Source organism: Megalopta genalis, chromosome 10 (assembly GCF_051020955.1).
Source record: "Megalopta genalis isolate 19385.01 chromosome 10, iyMegGena1_principal, whole genome shotgun sequence".
Classification (NCBI taxonomy): Eukaryota; Metazoa; Arthropoda; class Insecta; order Hymenoptera; family Halictidae; genus Megalopta; species Megalopta genalis.
The window spans coordinates 14,606,043-14,630,127 of NC_135022.1; the positions used below are offsets into that span (position 1 = coordinate 14,606,043).

The 24,085-nt window shown below is 36.5% G+C and overlaps 1 protein-coding gene across 4 annotated transcripts in view; it reads right to left on the bottom strand.

Annotated features, from left to right (window-relative positions):
* The window catches only part of nab (NGFI-A-binding protein homolog), a 45,073-nt gene that overhangs the window by 6,308 nt on the left and 14,680 nt on the right, over positions 1-24,085 (bottom strand). For 2 of the 4 annotated variants that reach the window (XM_076524697.1, XM_033469800.2), the window contains exons 2-6: positions 7,751-7,852; positions 6,778-6,915; positions 4,925-5,235; positions 3,934-4,146; positions 2,808-2,962 (exon numbers count right to left, since the gene is read on the bottom strand). In XM_076524697.1, coding sequence (XP_076380812.1) covers positions 2,808-2,962; positions 3,934-4,146; positions 4,925-5,235; positions 6,778-6,915; positions 7,751-7,852 — 919 coding nt within the window. Of the gene's footprint in view, positions 1-2,711; positions 2,963-3,933; positions 4,147-4,924; positions 5,236-6,777; positions 6,916-7,750; positions 7,853-24,085 lie in introns of all 4 variants that reach the window. The other 2 variants (XM_033469799.2, XM_033469801.2) reach the window with 1 other exon arrangement.

Here is a 24,085-nt window from a genome sequence, read left to right on the forward strand (position 1 = left end):
TTTAGGACGTAAGACGCTCAGTCCTAGAATGGACGTAACATAGACGTCTTTAAGACGTTTCGGCTGTTTGGGTAGATTATGTTCTCGCAATTTAACCGGAAACTCCCGAGACACTTTGGATATTAAACATCAATTATTCTAACGTCTTGAAACTCTTTAGAAGAGTTGTAACATTTTGAAGGGTTATTCTGGCTTTCAGGTCCTTAATACGACCAGTGGCGACCAATGAAAATGTTTAACAGGTGTGCTGAATAGCCGAAAAAATTTATCATACAAAATTATCTGAGAAATGAAGCATTTTCGGAAAAAATAGTTTAGGCAGAAGTATTAGATAATAAAAATTGGAACATCTCATTTTTTATACAGTTTTAAAGCTATCACCAGGGCCTTTCCGGAACACTAGCTATTTATGTATTTTCGATAAAAATTTAACAGCTAACTTGGAAGTGACCTTGATCTGTCCACTCAAGATGAATCCAAGATACCTATTTAATAGAATTTTTAATATTTTAATGCTTTCGTTCAAATATTTTTTTTCGTAATGCTTTTGTTTGAGATGGATAAACTACAAAACAGAGAAATGAAATAATCGACTACATATGTGTCACCACTGATAAACCAATCAAAATGCTTTTTATCTAAGCAGATATAACAAATAAATTGCCCAATAAATTGCCCAACTGAAAAAATGTGCAAGCAAGACAAATTTTTGTAAAATTCAATTGATGAGGAAACGCATAAAGAACTTGGAAACACCAATTTTTATATAATTTATCTGAGAAATAAAAATATCTGAAAAAGTATTTGACAGAATCTATTGAATATAGTTGTTTAGTAACAGATTTCAAAGTAGACAATGAGAAACAAGTTTTCTCGAATATCTTGTTAGCTAACGGCAGTAGAACGATACCTTTTTTTAAAAAATCTGTAGTTTTTTCTCAAATCCAGCCATGTAAATAAATTCTGGAAAGATTATTTATTTATGAAATAAAAATCTAAAACATTATGTTGCTACCTTTGGCTATTAAAAATTTAACATTTAACATACAGAATGCTGTTATTGTTTACGATATTGTATTATATTAGATCTACTATATAAGTGCAAATATTTTTCTTCGCGGGAAAATTAAATTCTACACATTTCACAACTATTGTTACCTAGATGCGTAATGAAGAAGAAAAAACTCGTTTTCGTGAAAATATAATAATATTTAAAATCAAAATTTAGAAGAAAAATTATGAAGTTTTTGATACATTTTTTAAATAAATATTTTTTTTAATCATTGTTTCACATGAATGGATTTGTGATAAAAAATTACATATTAAAAAGAATGTATTCGTTCGCATCTATTTTGAAGGCTGTTTTCACCCCTTTAATGTGGACGATGGATGATTTAAATAAATATGTGCCAAATAGATTTTTACATCAACAAAATTGGTGTGTCTGAGTTCAGCATGTTTCCTTTTGAATTAGAGAAAAAAAAAGTATATTAATACCTGAAATCATAGTTAGGCATTATCTTCTACTTTTTCATTTTAAGAAAATTGTATTACATAGTATATATAGAGAGTTAGATAAATAAATATTTATTCAGATCATTGTTGAAATGAGGGTTTCATTTCATATAGGAATTGTTTTATTTTATATTAATTGAATTCAATAGTAATGCTTTTGCAGGAGAATCTTTTTACACTTTTTAAATTGTGCGCACAAGAAATTGAGAAAGAGCACTTCGCAATCTTTATATCTTTTGTGTATTTCTTCAATGTTGTAAAGAGATTAAAAATAGAAGGGAAATTCACGTCTGACCCAAAAGAAAGAAAACACTCCTCAAAATTATTCGAAACTGTACCCAGATACCACACGACGTCTTAAAGATATCTATTTTACGTTCATTTTAGGTCTGAACATTTTAGGACCTAAAATAGACGTCTTTAAAATGTCTTATTTCAGATATTAAAAAACAACGTCCAGTTCTATATTATTATTACCAGTTTTATATTAATTCTACAGTTAAATGTTGTCGTAAGCATTATTAATCCTAATTAAAAAAAAATAATAAAAAATGAATTTGTCAACATTTTTTGAATTTCATATAGACATATTATGCAATATTAAACATTCCTGTATCCAAATAAACATTGTGAAGACTTAAAAATTCAATACCAAAAAAATTGACTAGTTAGTATGTGCACGTTACATTCGAATGTATGCATAATACTTCCAACAAAATTGGTTGGCTTACAGCCGGTTAAGTGTTTGACTGGGGAATGTAACTGACCTGGATTCCAATCCCGTCAGGGGCAACTTTCTTTTTTCTTTTTCAATCATATGATTTATCTATTTTTAATTATATAAATTAATAAATATATAGAGAGTATATACAATAATAATAATAATTATATGAATAAATATAAATATAAGAACGGCCTACGAACGTCTTTTAGACGTCCAGAAAACGTCTTTAAGACGCTCGGCTTTGTAACATAAAACGTTTGTAGTATATTTATGGGACGTTTGTAGTACATTTATAGGACGTCTTTAGGACATCTTAAACACGTCCTTGTGCTATCTGGGTGGCTTTGAATTTCTTTTCATACGCGACAACAATTTTCTCTACCATTGGATTGAAGTCAGCGTGAACATGTTAGCAAACGTTTAAAGCGTGTAAAGGGAATGATTGAACTGATCTTCCAGTAAAGGTACTTACTAATGATTTTTTGAATAATGATACCCAGAATCTCTGACAACCCGCCGGGCCAAAGGAAAAAGTTCGTCCCTTCTAGTAAGAAGGGCAGGTACGAACCTACAAATCTGTGCGGCGGCTTCGTTTACCGACACTTCGTGCAATGTCAGTGGTTTCTCGGGTTTCCTCTTGCAGTCGAATCTTCCGTAAATTGCCGCGTACTTTCGGATCTCTTCCATTCGTCGTGGGTCGCTGTCAGGCATAGCCATTACCATCTAAAACAACCCACTGATTCTCTCTTTTTCTAGTATATACAGGCCGATAGTCGCGAAGAACTGTGGGACAATCGATAATTCACTGTTCAACGAAACAAAACTTTTTTTTCTGTCTTCTGATAACCACTGGGCGATTAGTGAAAAGGCGTCACTTCTCAAACACGAATCCGAAAACGAATTGTAAAAGTGTTTCGTAAAAGTGCGCGGTTGAAGTATTTCTTAGGGAACCACAATTTTTCGACTTTGTGGTACATTTTCATAGATATTGATGATAAACCATAGGAAATGAAAGTTTCAAAGTGCGGAACTCATTGGTTGAAAAGTTATATGTGTCCAAAGTTGACGAATTTTTGGCGCCCTCATATTGTTACTTAGTCAGCCCAGATGCCCCTAGACCAGTGCAGTCACGAAAAGTCACTACGCAAGGAGTGGAGTGAGGACGCATGCGCAGGGAGTCCCGCACAGCGGCGCGGAGCATCTACTTGGTGAACGTTGTAATTCTGAAATACGATGACGGCGCGACCCAGAGCCTCTATCTGATCGTAGTTCAGAATCGTATTGTTCATCCGATAGACACGGTGGCCCAAAAACAAAGTCCCAAAATTTACTGGCCCACGGCTTTACCACTTGTTGGTAAACTTTTGATAAAAAACAAAGTAATAGTAACGCCGCAGTCATCGCATTCGTCATATTTAATTTCCCGCGCCTTTTTGTCTACTTTTCAAGATGAAAAAAACTATGAAACGACATCGCTTTGCGATTATAAAAGCAACGAAGACAAAATCGCTGAGAACGAGCTAAGAGCAATTCCAAAAAGTGTGAAATATCTCGAAGACGACGCAAGTGTGTTATAGTCGGCGGGGACCACTTTGAAGGGAGGGCAGATAAATATATTCAGGAATAAATAAATATTCCTTGAAAGAAATACAAATTCCGGGAATCTTTTTATCACACCTCGTATAACGGTTTACCTCCAAATTTTTACAAATCTTCTTCTTGACGTTATGAGGTTTCGGATCGACTGGACGAATCGTAGCGGCAAGTCTTTCGGCCGCCTCAGCTAATCTCTGTATCTGCGACTGTAGCAGAGTCGGAGTCGGTTGAGGTGGGCTCGCAGGTGCACCACCGCCACCCCCGGGACTAGGTGTCGTGCCGCTGCCACACGATGATTCGCAAGTTCCTACCTAATAAAAACGTTTCTCTATATGAGTCCTGCGGTGATCAATATGTTCAAAATTAATTCGAAATTCACGTGTTCATTCGCAATGCCCGCATGGGTGGAGTATTTGGCTCGGAAAATTGGTCAAAAGTCAATGTCTGAATTTTGCCTAAACAGTAAAATTCTGATTTTCCTTTTTTTGAGACAGTTGAATAACTCTATTAATTACTATTATTATATATTAGTTATTATTATTATCATTATTATCATTATTATAATATATTAGTTATTATTATTATCATTATTATTATTATTATATATTAGTTATTATTATTATCATTATTATTATATATTAGTTATTATCATTATCATCATCATCATCATCATTATTATTATTATTATTATATATTAGTTATTATTATTATTACTATTATATATTAGTTATTATTATTATTACTATTATATATTAGTTATTATTATTATCATTATTATTATTATTATTATATATTAGTTATTGAATAACTGTATTAATATTGACTATTTCATTGATTTACTCGTAAAGTGTTATCCCTTGTCAAATGTGAGAACTTTTCAAGTACCCCAGGCAATAAGTTTTTAACAAAAAACACTGTCCAATGTCCAGTTCCGCTCATTGGCTCGGTCGCTGTTTTTCGTGAATAACTGGCAAACAAAGCCACGGATTGCATTTACGCTAAGGAAGAAGTTGCAAGCAAATGACCTCAGGTAACTTTTGGGACTTTGAGTGACTTTTTCTGTATTGTTACTTATTAATTGTAGCATACCTGTAGTATACCGGGACTGTGAGCGGTTGTATAGGGTAGAGGTGCGTTGGGGCTAGGGCTCTGCCGGAAGGTGGTTGATGCGACCGGTGCTGTTACGCTCGTCACCGACACTATAGGGCTGGTGCTTCTGCAGGGCAACGGCGTAAGGGACACGTGCGACGAGACATAAGGCGTTGGAGTTTGCGTCTGCGATGTCGCCGCGAACCCTTGAAGATTTTGCACTTGTGGCCTGGGGCTTGCGCAGGCGAATCCTATGGTCGGCGGATTCTTACAGGTGGTATTCGTCGGCACCACCGGTGTTTGGAAAAGGGCTGGGACAGAAACAAATTAGCATGCTTCGATAACGGATCGTAGCCTCCCGGCGGGACACAGAAAACTTGTGAAAGTCAGGTATGCACGCGAATTGATTTTCTAGAGCGACCGATTTTCCAAACGGAATCGAATGATTTTGATCGAATACAAATTTAGTTGCTGTAATTATTTACGATCGGAAATTAATATTTTACAGGTGTACAAATTATTGATTATTTTATTAACACTGGAACTACCAAGTTCTTAACGCGACTAATGTATACGTTGTTTCATAACAGAGGGACAAGATTCGATTTATTCAGACTTCGTACGATTTTTATTGTAATATATGCTTGAATGAAGAAGTTCACGTAAAAATTAGAAACATTTTTATAATATCAGAAGTTGCAACAGGAGAAACCGAAAAGCCAGTCATTTCGACTGGATTGATAGTTCTAAGCGTTAAAAAACTTACTTGGTTCACTTTTGTTTTTTTTATGTATATTTTTATGAAATGTTTGTCTCGTCCGAGGTTTAATCTAAATATTGAGGAAGATTCTTCAAACTAGATACAATCTTTTATAAATCTTTTGGTACGTACACAGAACTGTTGATTTAAAAAATATTATAAATGACAAGTAAATTCAGACCGAAGATATAAACCGTAGGGGAACATATAACAAAGAAAATAAGCTTCGTTTGAAGAAGTTAATTAGTGCTGAGATGTCCTGTACAATAGATTTGAAAACAACGGCTTCGAAAAAAAGCGCTTGAAATTGTCAAGCTTATTGTTTCAAACTATACCGCGTTGCACTAAGTGATTGACCGCAAAATTTTGAGAGCAAAATTTTACAATATTTCAGATTTTGGTACCTGTTAAATATATTTTGCCACTTATTTTCATTTGTATGAGAAGCAATTCTCTTTGGTGCTGTAGCTTTGTTGTTATTTTCCGATTTTTACACCGAATTTCGAGATATGAAAGTTCGAGCTGGTCATGTATTATTATGTTAATAATGATGTCGGTGTTCATAATAGGAAACGTACTTTTACGAGTAAGTTTACTGTGTCTAGTCTGGGTACTATACGATACAGACAGTTATATTTAATTTGGTGCATATGAAATTGTAATTATAAGTACAAACGAGGAGAAAACGTATATTGTTAACCCTATGCGGACGAGGATTTTCCAAAGTATTAAATAAGTCCTTAAGTGTTGTTTTCGTACTTTTGCAATGGTGTTAGGTTTTGGTTAGATCATCGAACGCTGTTTTCATCTAAAAAGAACTTGTTTTCGGAATTTCAGCAAAATCGAAGCATAGAACCTTTCAAAATTACAAGGGGCGACACTAAAATCGTAAAATCATTTTTTCCATAACTTTGGACCTTAAATTTCGTGTCGCGGAAAATCCTTCTGGCAAATATTATTTTTACGTAAAATGAAGCTATTTGTAAAATTTAACAATTACAATGTGTCTCGTTTTAAATTGAAAACAGGTTACGCACAATCGGCAATTTTATGTGCACCAAATCGGCAAATTTGATATTCTGTGATATTTTACAAGGATTTGTTAGCCATTCTTGCAGAGCTTTTTGAAGTCTTCTGACGTGAAGGGGTTTGCTTGCCATACCGACCAAAGCCATAATTTCCAAAAACTCCTCTTCTCCAGCGTCGCACAATTGTTGCACATCGTCGCCACCTGTAATAACACAGAGAATTGTGCAAATTATCGTTCGCTCGATGAGGCACAATTGCTTTTATACATTTAGTGTTTCATAATACACAATATGAATTAGGCATTATTATTATTCCAGATTCTACATCATAGTACAATTTATATGTCCTGATTTTCAGGATTCGTTTCTATTTTTGGTTCGATGTCCCAATATGATTGTTACGGTTGAATCTTGAAACATTTGTGTTATTTATATTATAGTTTCTATTATTCTACTTGCAACATTGTACGAAAACATGTATGCTTCTATATAGGGTGTCCCTAGAAGGTATGTACCAGCGGGCGCCAAATGAGTCAACATAAAAAAAAGAATAGTTTTTTTATTTTTAGTTATCTTAACGAAGTAATGTACTTTTTACACTTGTTCATTTGTGTATTTTCTTTTTTAATATAACTGAAACTAATTCTTAATAAACTAGATTATTCGTGTACTTACATGTCTTCATTTTAATTATCATTTTTCACATTAAAGAATCCATTTCGATAAAGCAAATGTCTATAACAATATGGACTTAAATTTCCACTTGTTTTTATTTTTTATAATATGTTATCACTGAAGGTGGTGTAAGTCCATTTGAAGCTAAAAAACAACTTTCGTTAACGATTTTAATAATTATTCTTGCATAATAAAATCTAACTGGTTTATAATGTTAAAAACATCACCCGAATTGATTAACTTTTGTCAATATTTTTAAATTGATTCAAACGCAAACCTTTAAATATCTCGATACATGAAAAAATGGACTTACACCACTTTCAAAAATAACGGCTCAAATATTAAACTTAAAATCTAACTTACCCATTTCGAGAAGAGTGTCGTAGTAGCCCAAGAGGGACGCCTTTTGCATGACCCTGTACAGCTGTAGCTCTGCTTCGTTTTGAGGTACGGATGTCTGCACCACTAAATGATATACACAGCGAATTACAGTAAATTCTCCCTAATTTTCCTTTAGCTTGTAAACATCTCCCCTTTGGGAAGGGGAGATACGATTATTCGAGTCTCGCGACTCATTTTTACAGTTGCCTATTGTCAACAATTATAAAAACGGGGTGCAAGGCTCGAATAATCGTATCTCCTCTTCCCAAATTGTCCATTTTTGTTTAAAAGCTGAAGGAAAATTAGGAAGAATTTATTGTATTAAGATCGACATTGGTAATTGAGCATATTATGCATCGATTCTCTTATAATCGAAATTCTTTAGTTTCATTGTTCGCAAATATTTGGAAATCCTAACGGTGTTATTTATGGGCGAAACTCAGCATATATGGTATGATAATAGTTCATTCAATGGAATGGAACATCTTGATATTTACGTGATTTAATGGGTCATTTTACTGAAGCGATTATCGACTTTTAATTAGCGTAATGATTTTCACCAAAAATAACTGGTATTTTGAGGGCATGATAGACCCCAAATAAAAAGTGTAAAAAATGAGTTAAAAAGCTTCTTGATAAAAGCTCCACTGATATTTTTTTCTTAGGGCACTCGAGCCTTTGCAAAAAAATTTATTACTAATAATAATATATATATATTATATATATTATTAATATATATATTAATTTATTACTAATATATATATATATAATATATATATTATTATATATATATTATATATATATATTAGTAATAAATTACTAATTTATTAAATTAATTAAATATATTACTAATTTTAATATATTACTAAATATATTACTAAATATATATTGCCAATTTTATTGTGATATCCCTAAAGTTGGCGAAGCTACGGCAAATTTAGTATTGATGTGCGACATTCCTGAATAAGCTTGATCGTCATGTTCCGTATCGCTGCATCTGACAAACACGAATCTTTAGTAACAAACGATCTGTTTGGTCAGGTAAGCACCTTCTGGTATCTTTTCGTGCATTGTGAACGAAAATTTGTGCTAAAAATCGGAGAAACGGAGATCTACAAGCCCTTGGCGAAGAGAACTTAGTCAAGAGGATACTTGGAAATTATAGTAAAAGACGGAGAACTCAAGCGATGTCACATGAAAATTCAAGTGGACAGATTGTAAATTAAAAGTTTTTTAATCTAGTGCTTACACGTTGCCCGAACAAGTGTTACACTAATATCCATTTTGCATGCCAGGATTTTGCATTTTCTAAATTTTCGTCATGTGCTCAGATAAAAAAGTTGAAAGGAGATCGTTTTTTAATTTTTTATCATTCCTATAAATTGCAGTCTAAATAACTTTTTGTATACTCATTTCATAGAAAACTGGTCAGCCTAACATCTCAGAAATATTCAAGTCCTTTGAACCAATTTTAAAGAATTTATTCCGATTGAGAAGGCGTTAACGTACTTTCCGAGGCGACTGTATAAATTTAATTATAAATTACGATGAGCGAGGCGACAGAGGATTGCACGTTTGGGAGTTTTGGTTGTCGTGGACTTGCCAATGTCTATTTCACCACTGGATCGCCACTATAATCATAAGGGTCGTGGGTTTTACCGATGTCTCTTTCACCACCGGCTTGCCACTTACTAGGAGAATAGTGGACTTGCCAATGTCTCTTTCACCGCGGGATCGCCATTATCGGAAAGGGATAGTATAAGGTGAAAGGGTTGTGGACTTGCCACCGTCGGAAGATGGATATAAAATATAAGGGTCGTGGGGTAGCATTAACTAGTAATAGATTAGCAATAATTAGACTGCGGATTATTATGCGAGATAAAATTTGTCTGCATCAATGGCAAGAAATAGAAGCTAAATGGAACGTTCTTTCTTTCCTTAACCCTTTTTCCTACGATTTAAGTTTCAAGAACGTGTGCCATAACAAGATCGGTCACGCGTCGAGCCCTTCCACGGTTACGCGAAACGTCTGAAATTGTGCCAATCATGAACTTCTTACAGAATGTATATACAGTGATTCCCGTTAATATTCGGCAGTACACTTTTCAAAACGCAATAACTTTTTTACAACTGGACTAAACGACTTGAGCTTTTTTTTTAGATGACAGAGCGACCAGTCCACTAGACCATAATTAGAATGCTTTTTTAAAAGATTGTCATTGCTTAGAACGATAAAAGAAAAGAAAAAAACTCTTGTTTTTTTTAACTTATTTATCCGAGCCTACAACGAAGATTTAAAAAATTTGTTTTCTAGATCTCGGTAAGTTATATGCATGTTAAAAGTTCTACCGAAATCGATTGATGTTCGTATGAGCTGTAAGCAATTAAAGATCGCAAAAATCGCAGCACGTGTCAAGCTGGTTCCTGCACCCCACCCCCTTTAGCTACTAATAAAACAATTAAATGACGAAAAACAAAAAACCACAAAACACGTATCCCCTAGTCTAACACGAGCCTAACTAGTTATGTTTGGCCCGACTGACGCGCCACGGCTCTCATTTCTGGTCCGATTTTTTGACCACGTCTCTCAGACGTGATAATCATTTCTGGCATGATTTTTTGACCACGTCTCTCAGACGTGATAATCATTTCTGGCAGGATTTTTTGACCACGTCTCTCAGACGTGATAATCATTTCTGGCAGGATTTTTTGACCACGTCTCTCAGACGTGATAATCATTTCTGGTCCGATTTTTTGACCACGTCTCTCAGACGTGATAATCATTTCTGGCCCGATTTTTTTTACCACGTCTCTCAGACGTGATAATCATTTTTGGCCCGATTCTTTTATCAGGTCTCTCAGGGGTGACTATAGGGCGAAGGGTTAATAATTCTACCAGATCAACAGTGATTCGTTGACATTTCACAATTTGTGTAGTATTTTCACTATTTCGAATTGCAAAATAAAGTAAATTAAAATTCCAACAACGTCTCTATTTTTGCTGAAAATCGTAGAGATGCGTTTCGAACGAAACGAAACGCGATATCTCAAATCGCGTCGAAATTTAATATAGCTCCTCTTCGCAAGGCAAATGAGACGCGGCAAATCGCGTAAGCGTTCTTAATAGAAATTTCACGTGCCGCGGTGCACGACGCGCAACGAGATTATGTCGCGGTGCATTGTGTTCGGCGTTCCATCGTTAGCGAATACAAGCTGTCTGAACGTTCAGTTCGGTTCGGTTCGGTTCGCGACGTCCAGCAAAGCTTATGGAACGGCGGGCAGTATGCGGGCAGGCGGTCGAGCCGCCAGGGTGTCCGACTAGTTTCTTGCAAATTTCGAGGAACTGCGAGAAAAAGCGGCGTGCACACACGTACAACGTATAAATTAATACCGGTACTGGTGGCATAGCATCGGGACGTTGCCGACCGCGGGCTCGGTGTGTCTCGAAGAAAAGAGTCGGTGAAGAGTGACAAAGAGGAAAAGATAGAAATTAAAACAAAGGGAAAGAGATAAAACGGAAGATCGAGTGGGAGAGGGGAGGAGGAGGAGGAGGAGGAGGAGAGAGAGAGAGAGAACGAGGACACGACGAAGAAGGAGGGGGTAGAAGAGAGAGAGAGAGGGAGAGAGAGAGAGAGAGAGGAGGGGCGAGAGGTCTAAGGGATGAGAAAAGAAAGGAGAAAGGGAGAGGAGACAGGGAGAGAGAAAAAAGAGAGCGACAGGAAGCCAAGAGGGAACGAAAGGGAGAAGAAATGCAGAAGGAGATACGGAGCAATACGGTGGAGCGGGGCTGAAAAACCTGGCCGGCAGGTCTTATTACGAACCCGAGGCCCGGTCTCACGCTTATATACAACGACCGAGATACGAGTAAGTCCCTGACAGCAGCGGGGTGACTCGTTCCGCGAGATTTTTCTGACGTTGGTCCCGCAGCCACGAGAACCAAACGGATACGAAGATCTTTCTAATGAGACACCGACGATTCTCTGCATGCGCATCGTCTTTCGAGATATCCGACCGACGATTTACGAGACACCTTGAAAAAAGAAACAGCGCCAAAGAAACCTTATCCCGCGGGCTCAAGGGTAATAATTGCGCTTCGACTCCTTTATAGCCGTGTAATGTACAGAAAATTTGCGAATTCAGTGTCGCGGATAATTTTGTTTCCTCGAGAATGTACAGCAGTCGCCGTAAAGTATTCGTACACGTGATCGTCGATCTTTGAAAAACATTCTCGGCACATAAACTTCGAATCGCTTCAATTTCGTAGAACAGAGTCGCGCGATGATGAAACTTGCGTCGTTTTAAAGCTCAGATACCTCTACTCGCGCGATCCGTCGATTTTTACCGAATTTCTGTTCCATAAGACCGTCATTTTTTGTGTTCTGATTCACCAGAGAATTATCGTCTCCGGTTCTATAACGCTTAATACAGCGGTGCGCATAATTATAGACTGAAAGTAACGTTTACATTGTTACTAAACGACAACTAAACGAAACATCGTATTCGTTTATTTCTATTTGCTATTGTTTCTAATTTAAAAATATACAAATATGGCGTTTTGTTGAGTTCTTTTTAAATATACATGCTGTTTCGGTTACGCTGTTGCGAATAATTGTAAACTCAGAGTTACTGTTACATTTTTACTGATATTTAAGCAAAAACGAGAACAAGAATTCCATTTTCTATTATTTCTAATATCGAAATATTTCTAATAATTATTATTATATTTCTAATAATACAAATATGGTGGTTTGCTAAGTTTTTGTTTAAATATCACCGAAAATGTACAAGTTGAAAGAAAAAGAAATTTGATTTCGGTCGTGAGTTACTGTTTTCCAGCTCGATGCGGCGTGGAGCCGCGGAGCAGTCGTGATCTCATATTGCCTATCATCGGGTGCAATCCCCCGAGCAACGTCTTATGTTACGTCGTGTTGCGCCGAGCCATTTAATGTCATGTTACATCATATCATGGTCGCGATATACTCCTTACGGTTGCTTCTTCTTCAAACCAACTCTTCGCGTAGGGCGGATCAAGACAATAGCAACGTATAAATTAAGCAAATGTAGGACTTTAAATATATCGATACACCGATATGGCTCGGAAAGTGTACGAACGCTTCTTAACCCCTTGCCGTACTTTGAGGGGAGTCCGACTCGTGATGAAAATTTCGAATATATAACTTATTAAATATGGATGTTATTCTGTCCTTTAAAATTGGAATTTTAATCCCTTGTCATTAATATTTAAGCATTCAAGTGAAAGGCGCACAGTAAACATCAATTTTCTTTCCTTTCTAAGAAATTATTGCAATCGAGAAATTTCTAATCGCGGTATCTGTGAAGGAAATGGTACATTAAGGGGTTAAAACGGTATAACATCTTTCAAAATGGATCGAATGACTTGAATTTTTTGAGATGTTAGAGAGATCTATCGAGAAACAATTTTTTCCCAAGAATTGCAATCAATTGGAATGACAGAAAAATAAAAAGCTCACGATTTGTAACATCTTTATCCGAGGCTAGACCGAAAATTTAAGCACCGCGTCTTGTAGTTTTCGATAACATATGCACAAGCATGCTGACAATTTCATCGAAACAGTTGTCGTAGAGTCAAGCAAATATAAACAAATTTGACAATCTATAAATTATCATTCAAGTGCAAAGGGTTAATAGCTTCAATTTGACTAATAATTTCTCACCGATCGTTCTCCACCGAAATCGATCGAACAACTGTTACCTTTGGTGTCCGATTTCAGCAGTTACAGAATCGAGGTCGTAGCGGGAAGCCCGGCGATAACGGCGAAGGTTTCCTTGGCCACGGAGCAGTTAATTCGTTTTCGGCTAGAATGACAGCAGGTTTTCATCGGCGGAGCCCTCTTTCCCGGTCAAGTAGAGTAGGTATACCTGTGACCGGCAGTCTAGTCCAGGCAGTGCATTTACATAACAGCTTTTTTGGCACGGGATAATCGTTTTTGTTAGCCGGGAACGCGTATGCGAGTCGGAGGCAGAGTCGCCACGGCATAGCATCCAATAACGCGCACCAGGGACGCGCTAAGAAAAACCTGATCCTACCGTGGCCTCCTCAGCCTCTCTGGGAACGACGCGCGACGCGTATAAGCTCGCGAGAACAAACGCGAACAAACGCGAACAAACGCGAACGCGACCGTTCCTCATCGTCACCGAGTTTTCTCCATTCTGCCGCGAGCCGCGAGCCGCGAGCCACGAGTCTCGGGCTCGTGAGCCGTTCGTCGGCTCATTCTTTCGCACAAGGAACGAACGGTCGGCAAGCATTGCTCGTCGCTTCAACAAAAACAACAAATATCAAGCAGAGTCGCACCGTAGTTATTATAACCATCGTGCCTCGATGAAATATATTTTCTTTTTCGCAGTACAGAGCGTCGCGAAATTACAGGGGTTGAAAACAGTTGTGATATCGGCGCCAGAACTGGAAAGGTCTCATAACTGATATAAGTAGACTGTGGATTTTTGTGCAAAGTAAAAATTGTCTCCGTCACAATTGCAAGGAATAGAAATTACCAATTAGATTATCAAGTAGATATTAACCAATTAGCAACTTCATTCTTCTCTTGGCCGTCTTGGTAGATTAAGAATCATACATTGATGTTTTCAGATGCTTTTAATTTTTACAACTATTTTTAATTATAACGATCCAATTTTTCCATAAATGCATTAAATCCGCGGTCTAGTTATAAGGTGTATCGGCTCTCGCTTATATCGATTTCGCTTTTGGTTGTTCAGAACCGATATATATTCGGACACAAATATAACTTTGACTTCTACGCCATATATTTAAATAAATGTACATTGAAGAGACGAAATCCTTTATATTAATGTATGTTAAGCGACGTCGATCATAAATAAATAATAATTTTTAAACTGTCAAACTTCTTGAAACATATCGTTAAAGTACGGCAGGCGGTTACCCAGTGATGAAGATAACAGTTTCATTTGAAAAAGGTTTTTAATCGTAAGTGAATTCGATAAGAACGATAATCGCGTTTATACCAAGTATATTTAACACTTCGATTGTCACCCCAACAACCTCAAGAATTTAATACAATCAAAAATTACTTTTGGAATCCGAGCAAATAATTATAAAGTATGGACGTCGCGGCAGTCGAAGTATTAAAAATATTATAGAAACAGGATATTGAAACATCTTATATGAAAAAGGATCGTCTGTATATTTTCCGTGTCCGACTAATTGTGATTTCTGTAATTTGTTTACGCGTTCTCCAGCCCTCCTCTCAAAAAAAAAGAAGAAGAGAAAAAAATGAATCCATCTCGTTCGATGCAACATGGGAAGAGTTGTTCCGTTTTAGAAGGTGTCCACATATATTTGTCCACGGCCGTATCTATCTCGTCGTGGTATCCGACAACACGTCCTCGTGCGAGCATACAAGAGACCCTCCCCGTGGAAATTCGTGTCGGAGTACACAGTCGAGTTGATGCGGGAGAATAAGAGATTCCGTCGGGAACAGGTTGAAACGGTTCAAGAAGGATCGATAAGTCATTCGGCGAGTAATGGACAGGAAGAAGGAAGAAGGAAGGAGGAAGAAGAAGCCGAGGACTGGACGGTATGGGACGGGAGACCGAAGCCGAAGCTGAAGAAGAGGATGAGGAGGAGAAGGAGGAGGAGGAGGAGGAGGAGGAGGAGGAGGAGGAGGAGGAGGAGGAGGAGGAGGAGGAGGAGGAGGAGGAGGAGGAGGAGGAGGAGGAGGAGGAGGCGGAGGAGGAGGAAGAAGAGGAGGAGGAGGAGGAGGAGAAGGAGAACGAGGAGGAGAGGAGGAAGAAGAGGAGGAGGAGGAGGAGGAAGAAGAGGAGGAGGAGGAAGGGAAGGAGCGGATAGGCGAAGAAAGCAAGGCATCGTAGGTTCCAGGATCGGTATAGGTAGAGAGGTATCTGCGGATGAGGGGGGTGGTCCAGTGGTCCAGTGGTCCAGTGCGGTCCGGGGTAAAAGACGTTCGGGTCGGAGACTGCGAGGAGGAGATCGGGGTGAGAGCTGAACGAGTGGTATAGGTTCTTTGTCCGATAGCTCACGGTGCGGACGGTGTTCCGATGGGAGGCAAAAACGGGTCTAGTTTCTTAGAAGCGGCCGTTCTCGCGCGGCAGCGGCAGCGGCAGTGGCAGTGGTAGTGGCAGCAGCCAGCAGCGGTGGCGACGGCGGCAGCGGTTAGTATTTCGCTTTTTGCCGGCATTGTAATCAAGGAAGGGTTAGGTGAGTTTTTGTCTAGTGCCTCTGCCGCTGCTTGGACAAAACACCGGACAGATGGACTGAGTCGCCGTTTCGATCCCCCTACCTTACCTTTCCTTTCCTTTCTGTCTCTTTCTCTATCTAGTTTCTCTCACCCAACGACCTCCCCTCTTCACCCCCCACCCACCCTCCCTCTCGCTCGCTCTGTCGCTCCCTAGCTCCTGTCTAGAGTCGCCCCCTATTTCTTGGGTCTCTACCCCCCTCCTTTCGCCTCCTTGCTCTACCAGCAGCCCTCTTTTTATCCTTCGCGATACATTGCACCACCACCCCTTCTAGCTAGACCTCCTCGTTTTACCTTCACGTTCTCACTCTTCTTACCCTCGTCGGTCCCCCTACCGATATGCCCCGCCGATCGAACCTTCCGCGACCACTTTTCACGCCTCTTGTTATTAGGAAAATGATCGAGCCGGAACGCTTCGTTCGATCCGAAATCGCGTAGAGTCAAGTTTTCGGATGCCGCGCGATGAGAAGTAATATTTGGCTCCAAAAGCTGACCAAAGGCCGATTTAAAAAGAAATCTTGTCTAAGGTTATTTGTTTTCGCGTCTCCATACGCTTTTCGCGTTCTTGCTTTCCGAGATAATCGAATGTATAGAAAACAATAATCCAATACCTTTTCGTTTTTACGACGTTGTTTCTCTCTTAACTGGTTTCAGAATTACGATTCGCTAATTAACGAATTAAATCGTGTCATCTTTTATCTCCTTGAAATTTTAGTTAATTATTTTTAATCTTAAAGAAAAAGATCAATTCTGCAAAATATATTGTTAATACTGTAAATTCATACAGACTTTCGTTCTACTTTCGAGCGAGTTCCCAGTTATCAAGCTGATCAAGGTCATTTATTTTAAAGTTATTAAAATCATATAGTCCCTTTCGCAGTAAATAATTGAATCGATGACTTAATGTAAGCATATCTTGTCAGTCAAGCGGTAATGTAAGCGGTCTTGTCGTCATTACGAAGCAACACGCACCAGTCACTCTTAGTGATCGACGAGTTTAGTGTTAAAATAATAAGTGATAGACGTATCCTCGGTTTAATAATTTAATGTTGTAATAAAAAAATAAAAATTAAATATTGTAATCTTGTTTTTGAAAGACCTTTTGGTAACGGAAGTCAAATCATATATAATGTTTATTAGACTGCAGATCTTTGTGAATAATACAATTTTTAGATACAGTTTATGCACAGTTTGTATACAGTTATGTACAGTTTAAGATGCTGTCTATATACTAATAATAGTATTAACAATAATGATGATAATAACAACAAAATTTCAGTTCAAAATGTTTGTATATATGAAAGGTCATTGGTCTGTCAGAACCCGAACGTGGAGCTACGCGTGAACTGCTCAACTGCCGGTATTGCGAGGGTTAATCTACCTATGAGCTGTTGAAAATGGGTATTGGTATTAAGTTTCATGGCGTCGTATTGTCGAAAGTACATATTAAGTGTTTGTTCTTATACAATTAGGTTACCGATTTATTGCATTTTTTAAATTGAAAACATTTCATGCTGAGTACATTTCGTACGATATGTTTTCGGAATATGTGGAACATACTACAAAATGCCAGGAACCAAAGATTATCAGAAATGACAGAAAAGCTAATAAAACAGATGCCGAAATTAGTCCAAGAAGTAATTAAAAAACGTGGTGGATATATCGACGAAAAGAAAATTTAATTTTCTTTTATAAAATTGACGATATTTTTATAACAACGTAAAAGATATTTACGTACTTACTACTTTAATGTAATTAACTTTAAAAAAAAGTTTTTAAGTTGTGACAAGTTCATATTGAATTTTCGTATTAATCTAATTTTCTGTAAGTGCCCTAATACTTTTGGAATTGGATGTACGTACCTACGAAGATTATATCATGGCCGAAAAATTCCTGCAACGATTTGCGCCGTTCCGAGAGTTGTACTCACAAAAAAAATTCATTTGTTACTTAACGGGGGAGGGGGGAGGGTAGAAAATTATTGCGAGTAGTTTGCAGATTCAATCATATTGAACATAACTTTGAACGTTATTTGCTACTATTAACACTCTTATTTAACGAAAACTATAACTGATAATAATTATACTTAGGATTATTTATAATTTTAATCATCAGTTGTTTTTTTAAGGGTACTCCTCCTAGATACGGTAACTTTCCGCTGTCAATATGTCTCATTTAATGAATTTATATTCATTAATAGTAGTAGCAGTATTTATTTCTCCAATCCGTACACAAACGAGATTTTTGGATTTGCATAATCGTTCTTAGTGTACACATTGCATATTTTTGATTAACTCAGTGTTACAAACAAATAACAATAAAAACGATACCTAGCAACAATTTATAATAATAACAATCACTTTGGCTTAAAACTTGCGCTTGATGCTAATTTCCGCATCGTTTCATTTTTTAATGCTCGCATGCTTGTTTCGAGAGTACACTAATATTGGCTTAAGCTAACTACAGCATGCGGTCTATATGTATCGATGTTTATCGAAACATCGAAGTAAATCCGAATGGGAATAGCTGATTAGCGACAAGCGAAATTAATCGATGGTTTTGATCGTTGCATTTCGGTATGGTGGCTAACAATAAGATGAAGGGTAAGGAAATGTATTTTCCACGAGGGGGTAGCAACGGCTCGGTCGACATTGGCTGGGGTACCGTTTTTCGGGCACGCAGGGTGGGGACCGGATTCCAACCTCCTCCCGTGAGCCAACCCCCATCGTTTTCCATCCCCTGCCCGTTTCGATCGGGGACCCACCCTTAAGGGCGTTTTAAAGTATGGTCGACCGATTCTGTGCCCTCTTCCTGCGCCATCGAAAAAAAACTCTGGGGCCGTTAAAATTACGAGATCATTCGGCCCGTCGTCCGCGGGGACACGAAATCTTTACTCGCCGCGAGCGAAGCGGTGAGAACGAATCTTGTCGCTCGCAACGGTTAGATTCTTAAACAACAGCTGGCCCATCTTTTTTTATTTAGAATCATTTCTCGCAGCCGTTCGATAGTTGCGCGTGGAAATAAACTTCGCGCCGTTTCACAGTGAATTTGCATTTAACCGCTCGTGACGAGTATACTCGTCATGGAGAAACGGCGATGTTACGTGTTACGACAGACATGCTCGTGTTCGTCGAATTCGATGAACATTTTTGTCGGAAGCATTTGGGTATAGTTTGGAATAATTGTAAGACTTGCTGAGAAATACATCGACACAGCGTGACCGATAAATTGCTGATGAAATGAATCTTAACATTTTATCCACCGGCGGTCTTCTAATAGTTCTTTTAAAACTGAAGATCAACGGTTAAGAATGTTTTTAAAAATCGTTCATAAAACTGCAATGATCTCATTCGTAAAGCATCGAATTGTTTAAATCAATACAGTAAATTCCCTTAATAAACGCTCAGATTGTGCAGAAAAATGTACAATTTGGGAAGAAGAGATATAATTACTTGCATCTCGTTTTTATAATTATTAGCTCGAATAATCGTATTTCCTCTTCTCAAATTGTCCATTTTTGTGTACAATCTGAACGTCAATTAGGGAGAATTTACGGTACAATGTAACAGTTCTTTCGAAATTATTATTTAAAAGATTATCGAGCTTCTCTCACAATTGGACACAGTTATGCCAATGTTATTTGCTTATCTATTAATAGGCTTCCGGTGAATAAAGCGTTAAAAACCAGCATCGATTCACATACGAATCCTTCACTGGCAAATTATTATAACTTGACTGCGGACTTTTATGCAAAATAAAAATTATCTGCGATAACTGAAAGATGCAGGAGCATAACAGACATTTATTTTGCTTTTTAATCATTCCAATGAATTCCGCACATAATACAATAGTATCTTTAAATTCTTGAAATGTTTTTGCTGTTTTAAATTTGATCAATTCATTTTTGTCATAAATGCATAAAATCCGTAGTCCAGTTATAACGATATAGTAATAAGATGAAAACAAAGTGATTTAATTTAACTCTTAATTCTTAATTCACACCAAATAAACCGATCGAAATGACCAATTTCTGATTTTAATTTCCACGGTTACTCAAATTATGAGAAATTATCTATGAGAAATGATTTGGCAAACTGCTTTACCGAAGCATACATAATTATAATAAAAATGGTACAAAGTTTGAATAAATCCGATCTTGTCACTGTTATAAAATAATGTCAAAAATTAAATATAAAATAATATTAACTTAAAGGCAAAAACTTTATTGAGAAAAAATTCTACTACCACTGTTATAAATAGAATCTATTAAAAAGTTCCAGAATTTTTTACAATCTCTGTACAAAACAAATTCGGTTTAGTTGAAATCGATGCGGCGCGGCAGCGAAACCGCACGATTCCATCGGCCTCGTCCGCGAGAAATTCGTCCTGCGCGGGTTTCTGTGCGGCGCGCGGCGGCGCGGCGCGGCGTAAAATAGCGCAGACGAGAAAGAAGATACTTAATCTACGGTGTTTTTGCGGAATCGATGACGATGGCGGGCAGCGTTCCGCAAAAATGGGCGATCACGGGCCGAGATATAAAATGCAGGATCGCTCGCGGAGAACAAATGAAAGAGTTCGGAGGTCGAGCGAGAGATAGCTGTACCGAAACTGCTCCGGTAAAAAGCCGCGCGACAGGCTTCGACCGAATAAACAGGATAAATCTGGATTCCTTCGTAAATAGCGACGAGTTCGCCTCGATATATATTTGCACGATTCGATTTTTTGCCGTCTCGCATTTCTACCTGCGAAAGAACAACGCATGGACGGAACCTATTAGCGAGATCGTAACGCTCCGATCGATTAACAGTCGTGCGCCTTCTTAATTGGCGTCAAATGGTAAACTGGAACCTTGCCGTCGCATGGTAATTTGGTCACAAAAACTGGCCAAAAAGTTGATTTCAAACATATTGTGTAACAAATATATAATATTATATAAATATATATATATATATATATATATATATATTATATATATATTATATATATTATTATATTATTCTATATATATTATATTATATATATATATATATATATATATATATATATATATTTATATAATATTATATATTTGTTACACAATATGTTTGAAATCAACTTTTTGGCCAGTTTTTGTGACCAAATTACCATGCGACAGCAAGGTTCCAGTTTACCATTTGACGCCAATTAAGAAGGCGCACGACTATATATATATATATATTTATATAATATTATATATTTGTTACACAATATGTTTGAAATCAACTTTTTGGCCAGTTTTTACAGAAACTAGTCCAGAGGGAAACGATGTTGCAGAAATTCTTTACTTTTGACTCAACAACTCCTCGCGAATGAATAAATTAAAAGAAAAAGTATTTGGATATTATATATATATATATATCTTTTAATTTATTCATTCGCGAGGAGTTGTTGAGTCAAAAGTAAAGGATTTCTGCAACATCGTTTCCCTCTGGACTAGTTTCTGTATTATTATCCACTCATTAATGATTTTTCTATGTCGCAAAAAAGTATCAATTGATTTCTTAATAGAGGTCTTTCAGATATGTATCTACTTTCTTTTCCGTTAAATATTATGGTTTACGTTACTTGTGTTTTCCTGATTAGCGATGTTCAAAAAGTTACCAATAATTCAGTGAACTACATTACATTTCAATATATAGAATAGCAATGCTTTGTTTAGATGTCATTCAAATCTCTAATATAAAAGGAATTAGCTTCGTGCTTAAGAGAATTTCTAAACGATTTTAAAAATTGATAAACAAAATTATATGATTGATCCTGAGCACACTCTGCTAAGTTTTATGAACAAATTTCGTCGTTCGGGTATTGAAAACATAAACGTTAGTATACTGATCGCGGCAATAACAACGTTTCTACAATAAGAGCAATACATTTTCTTCGGTTCTGTTTTATTGAATACGCGTGTTGTTTGGTTTCCAACTCGGGTAAAGGTGCACGCGGTAGCGTTCGCCATCATGTATTTACTTGGGCATCGATACGCTACCGCGTACCTTGATATAGGATGAGTCATCTAACATTTTCTCCTAAAATATCTCCACTGTTTTCAATTATATAAGAATATGTTCGCGAGACTAATTATCGAGATTGGGAAGATTTCTTGTTCAAGGTCGTAGTTTACGAAATTTCAAGGTCATCTTTTTTTTTTTAATGGAATGACATATTTTGATTGGTATTATGATCTGCCAAAGAGTTATTCTTTGAAAAACTATAATCGATAGACGTTCGAATATCGTCTTCGTACGTTTAGTTACTAGCACAAGTAATTTTTCGAACAGCAAATATGATAATTGGACTGTGAATTTTTATGCAAAATGAATATTGTCTGCATTAATTGCAAGATACAAGGAGTTACAGAAACATTTATTTCTTTTCTGACGAATTTTAACGAATTTTAAATAATTCAATAATATTTCCAAATTCTCTAAATGTTCTTAATGTTTTCAAATTGATCTACTCATTTTTGTCATAAGTGTATAAAATCTGCAGTCTAATTACAATCCAAATGATTGAAAACTTTCTCTGCTTAATTTATTTACTCTATATCTTGCTTATAAACAATCATTTGTGTGCTAATGTTTTGGTTCTGCGTTAGCAAAAAATTAGATTAGATTTAAATATTCGTGTGTAATTACTACAGCATTGATTATGAGAACGGTCAATGATGATTAAGTATCATGCTACTTGTTACTTTACTATGCTGCGAAACATGTTTAATTTTATTTTATTTTATTTTTCAGGAAAATAATTTTTAGTTTACTTATTATTATTAACGATATTATGTTTAATTTATGTCCAAATGTAAGTCGAAAGATGTATATTTAATTTGAAGACTGAGGAAATAGGAGCGGCGTAAAAAGATGTTTTTTAAACGTAATCTCAAGCACCTTAACAAAAATAAATTCAACTCAGCTCAACTACTATACTCCGAATTTTATGTGTTTATGACAAAAATGAGTAAATCAGTTACAAAACGGTAAAAGCATTTAGAGAATATGAGTACGCTATATTGTATTATTATCAACTAATTAAAATGATTAAAAAACAAAATAAAAATGTGTACGTGGCTCTTGCGCCTCGTAATTGAAGCAGACAATTTGTATTTTGCTCGAAAGTCCACAGTCTACGCATCACAATTACTAGCAGCTATTTTCCATGAAAGTCGATCAATTCATTTCGAAAATTCCTTTCAAATTTTTGGACGACTGAATGCGAAGGCATAAGTAGATCCTGAAGGATAAAAAAAAGGATGAGTCTCGTGCAATTAGAAAGAGAAGCGTTCCCACGGCCACCTAGCGAATAAACGACTTTTTCAGTAAGTTTTTTTTTCTTTCAAGCTGGCAAAGACGCGGGGAAGGCTTACAGGCGACGCACCAAGGGCTACTTTTTTTTTATCGGAAGGGTTGGACGATTGTTTAATCCACTAGGCTCATTCGCCGGCACGTCGATGCATCGACCCCACTAATATTTATCTAATTATAATGGATATCATTTTCTTCTGTTCGGTTTAAAAGTTCTTTGGCTGTCTTACTTGCAAATTGAATATGCAATAATTAAATGCAGAGAACTTTCACTGTATGTACATTTATTACAGATATTAGTTTATGTTTACACTGTCAACTTGTTCGATAATATGTCGTTTTCTAAGTTACAATTATATATCGTTAAAATTGTAAACAATATTATCTATGTTTAAATTTATTCATACATAATATACTAATTGCAGTAGCAGTTGCATAAACATTTGTTTGCTCATACAAAATTTACAGTATCACTATAATTATTATTATTACTATTTTATTTTTTTTCTATTACGACAAAGTATACATTGAGACATATAATAATTCCTACCACCTGCGATAGTAATGATTATTATTACAGTAACAATGTGATTGTTATGATTTGATTGTGGATTTTATGCAGTAATTACAAAAATGAGCAAAACAACAAAATCATTCAAACACAATTTAAAGAGATTGTTACATTACAGTGAACTCATTGAAATTATTTAAAAAATAAATAAATGTTT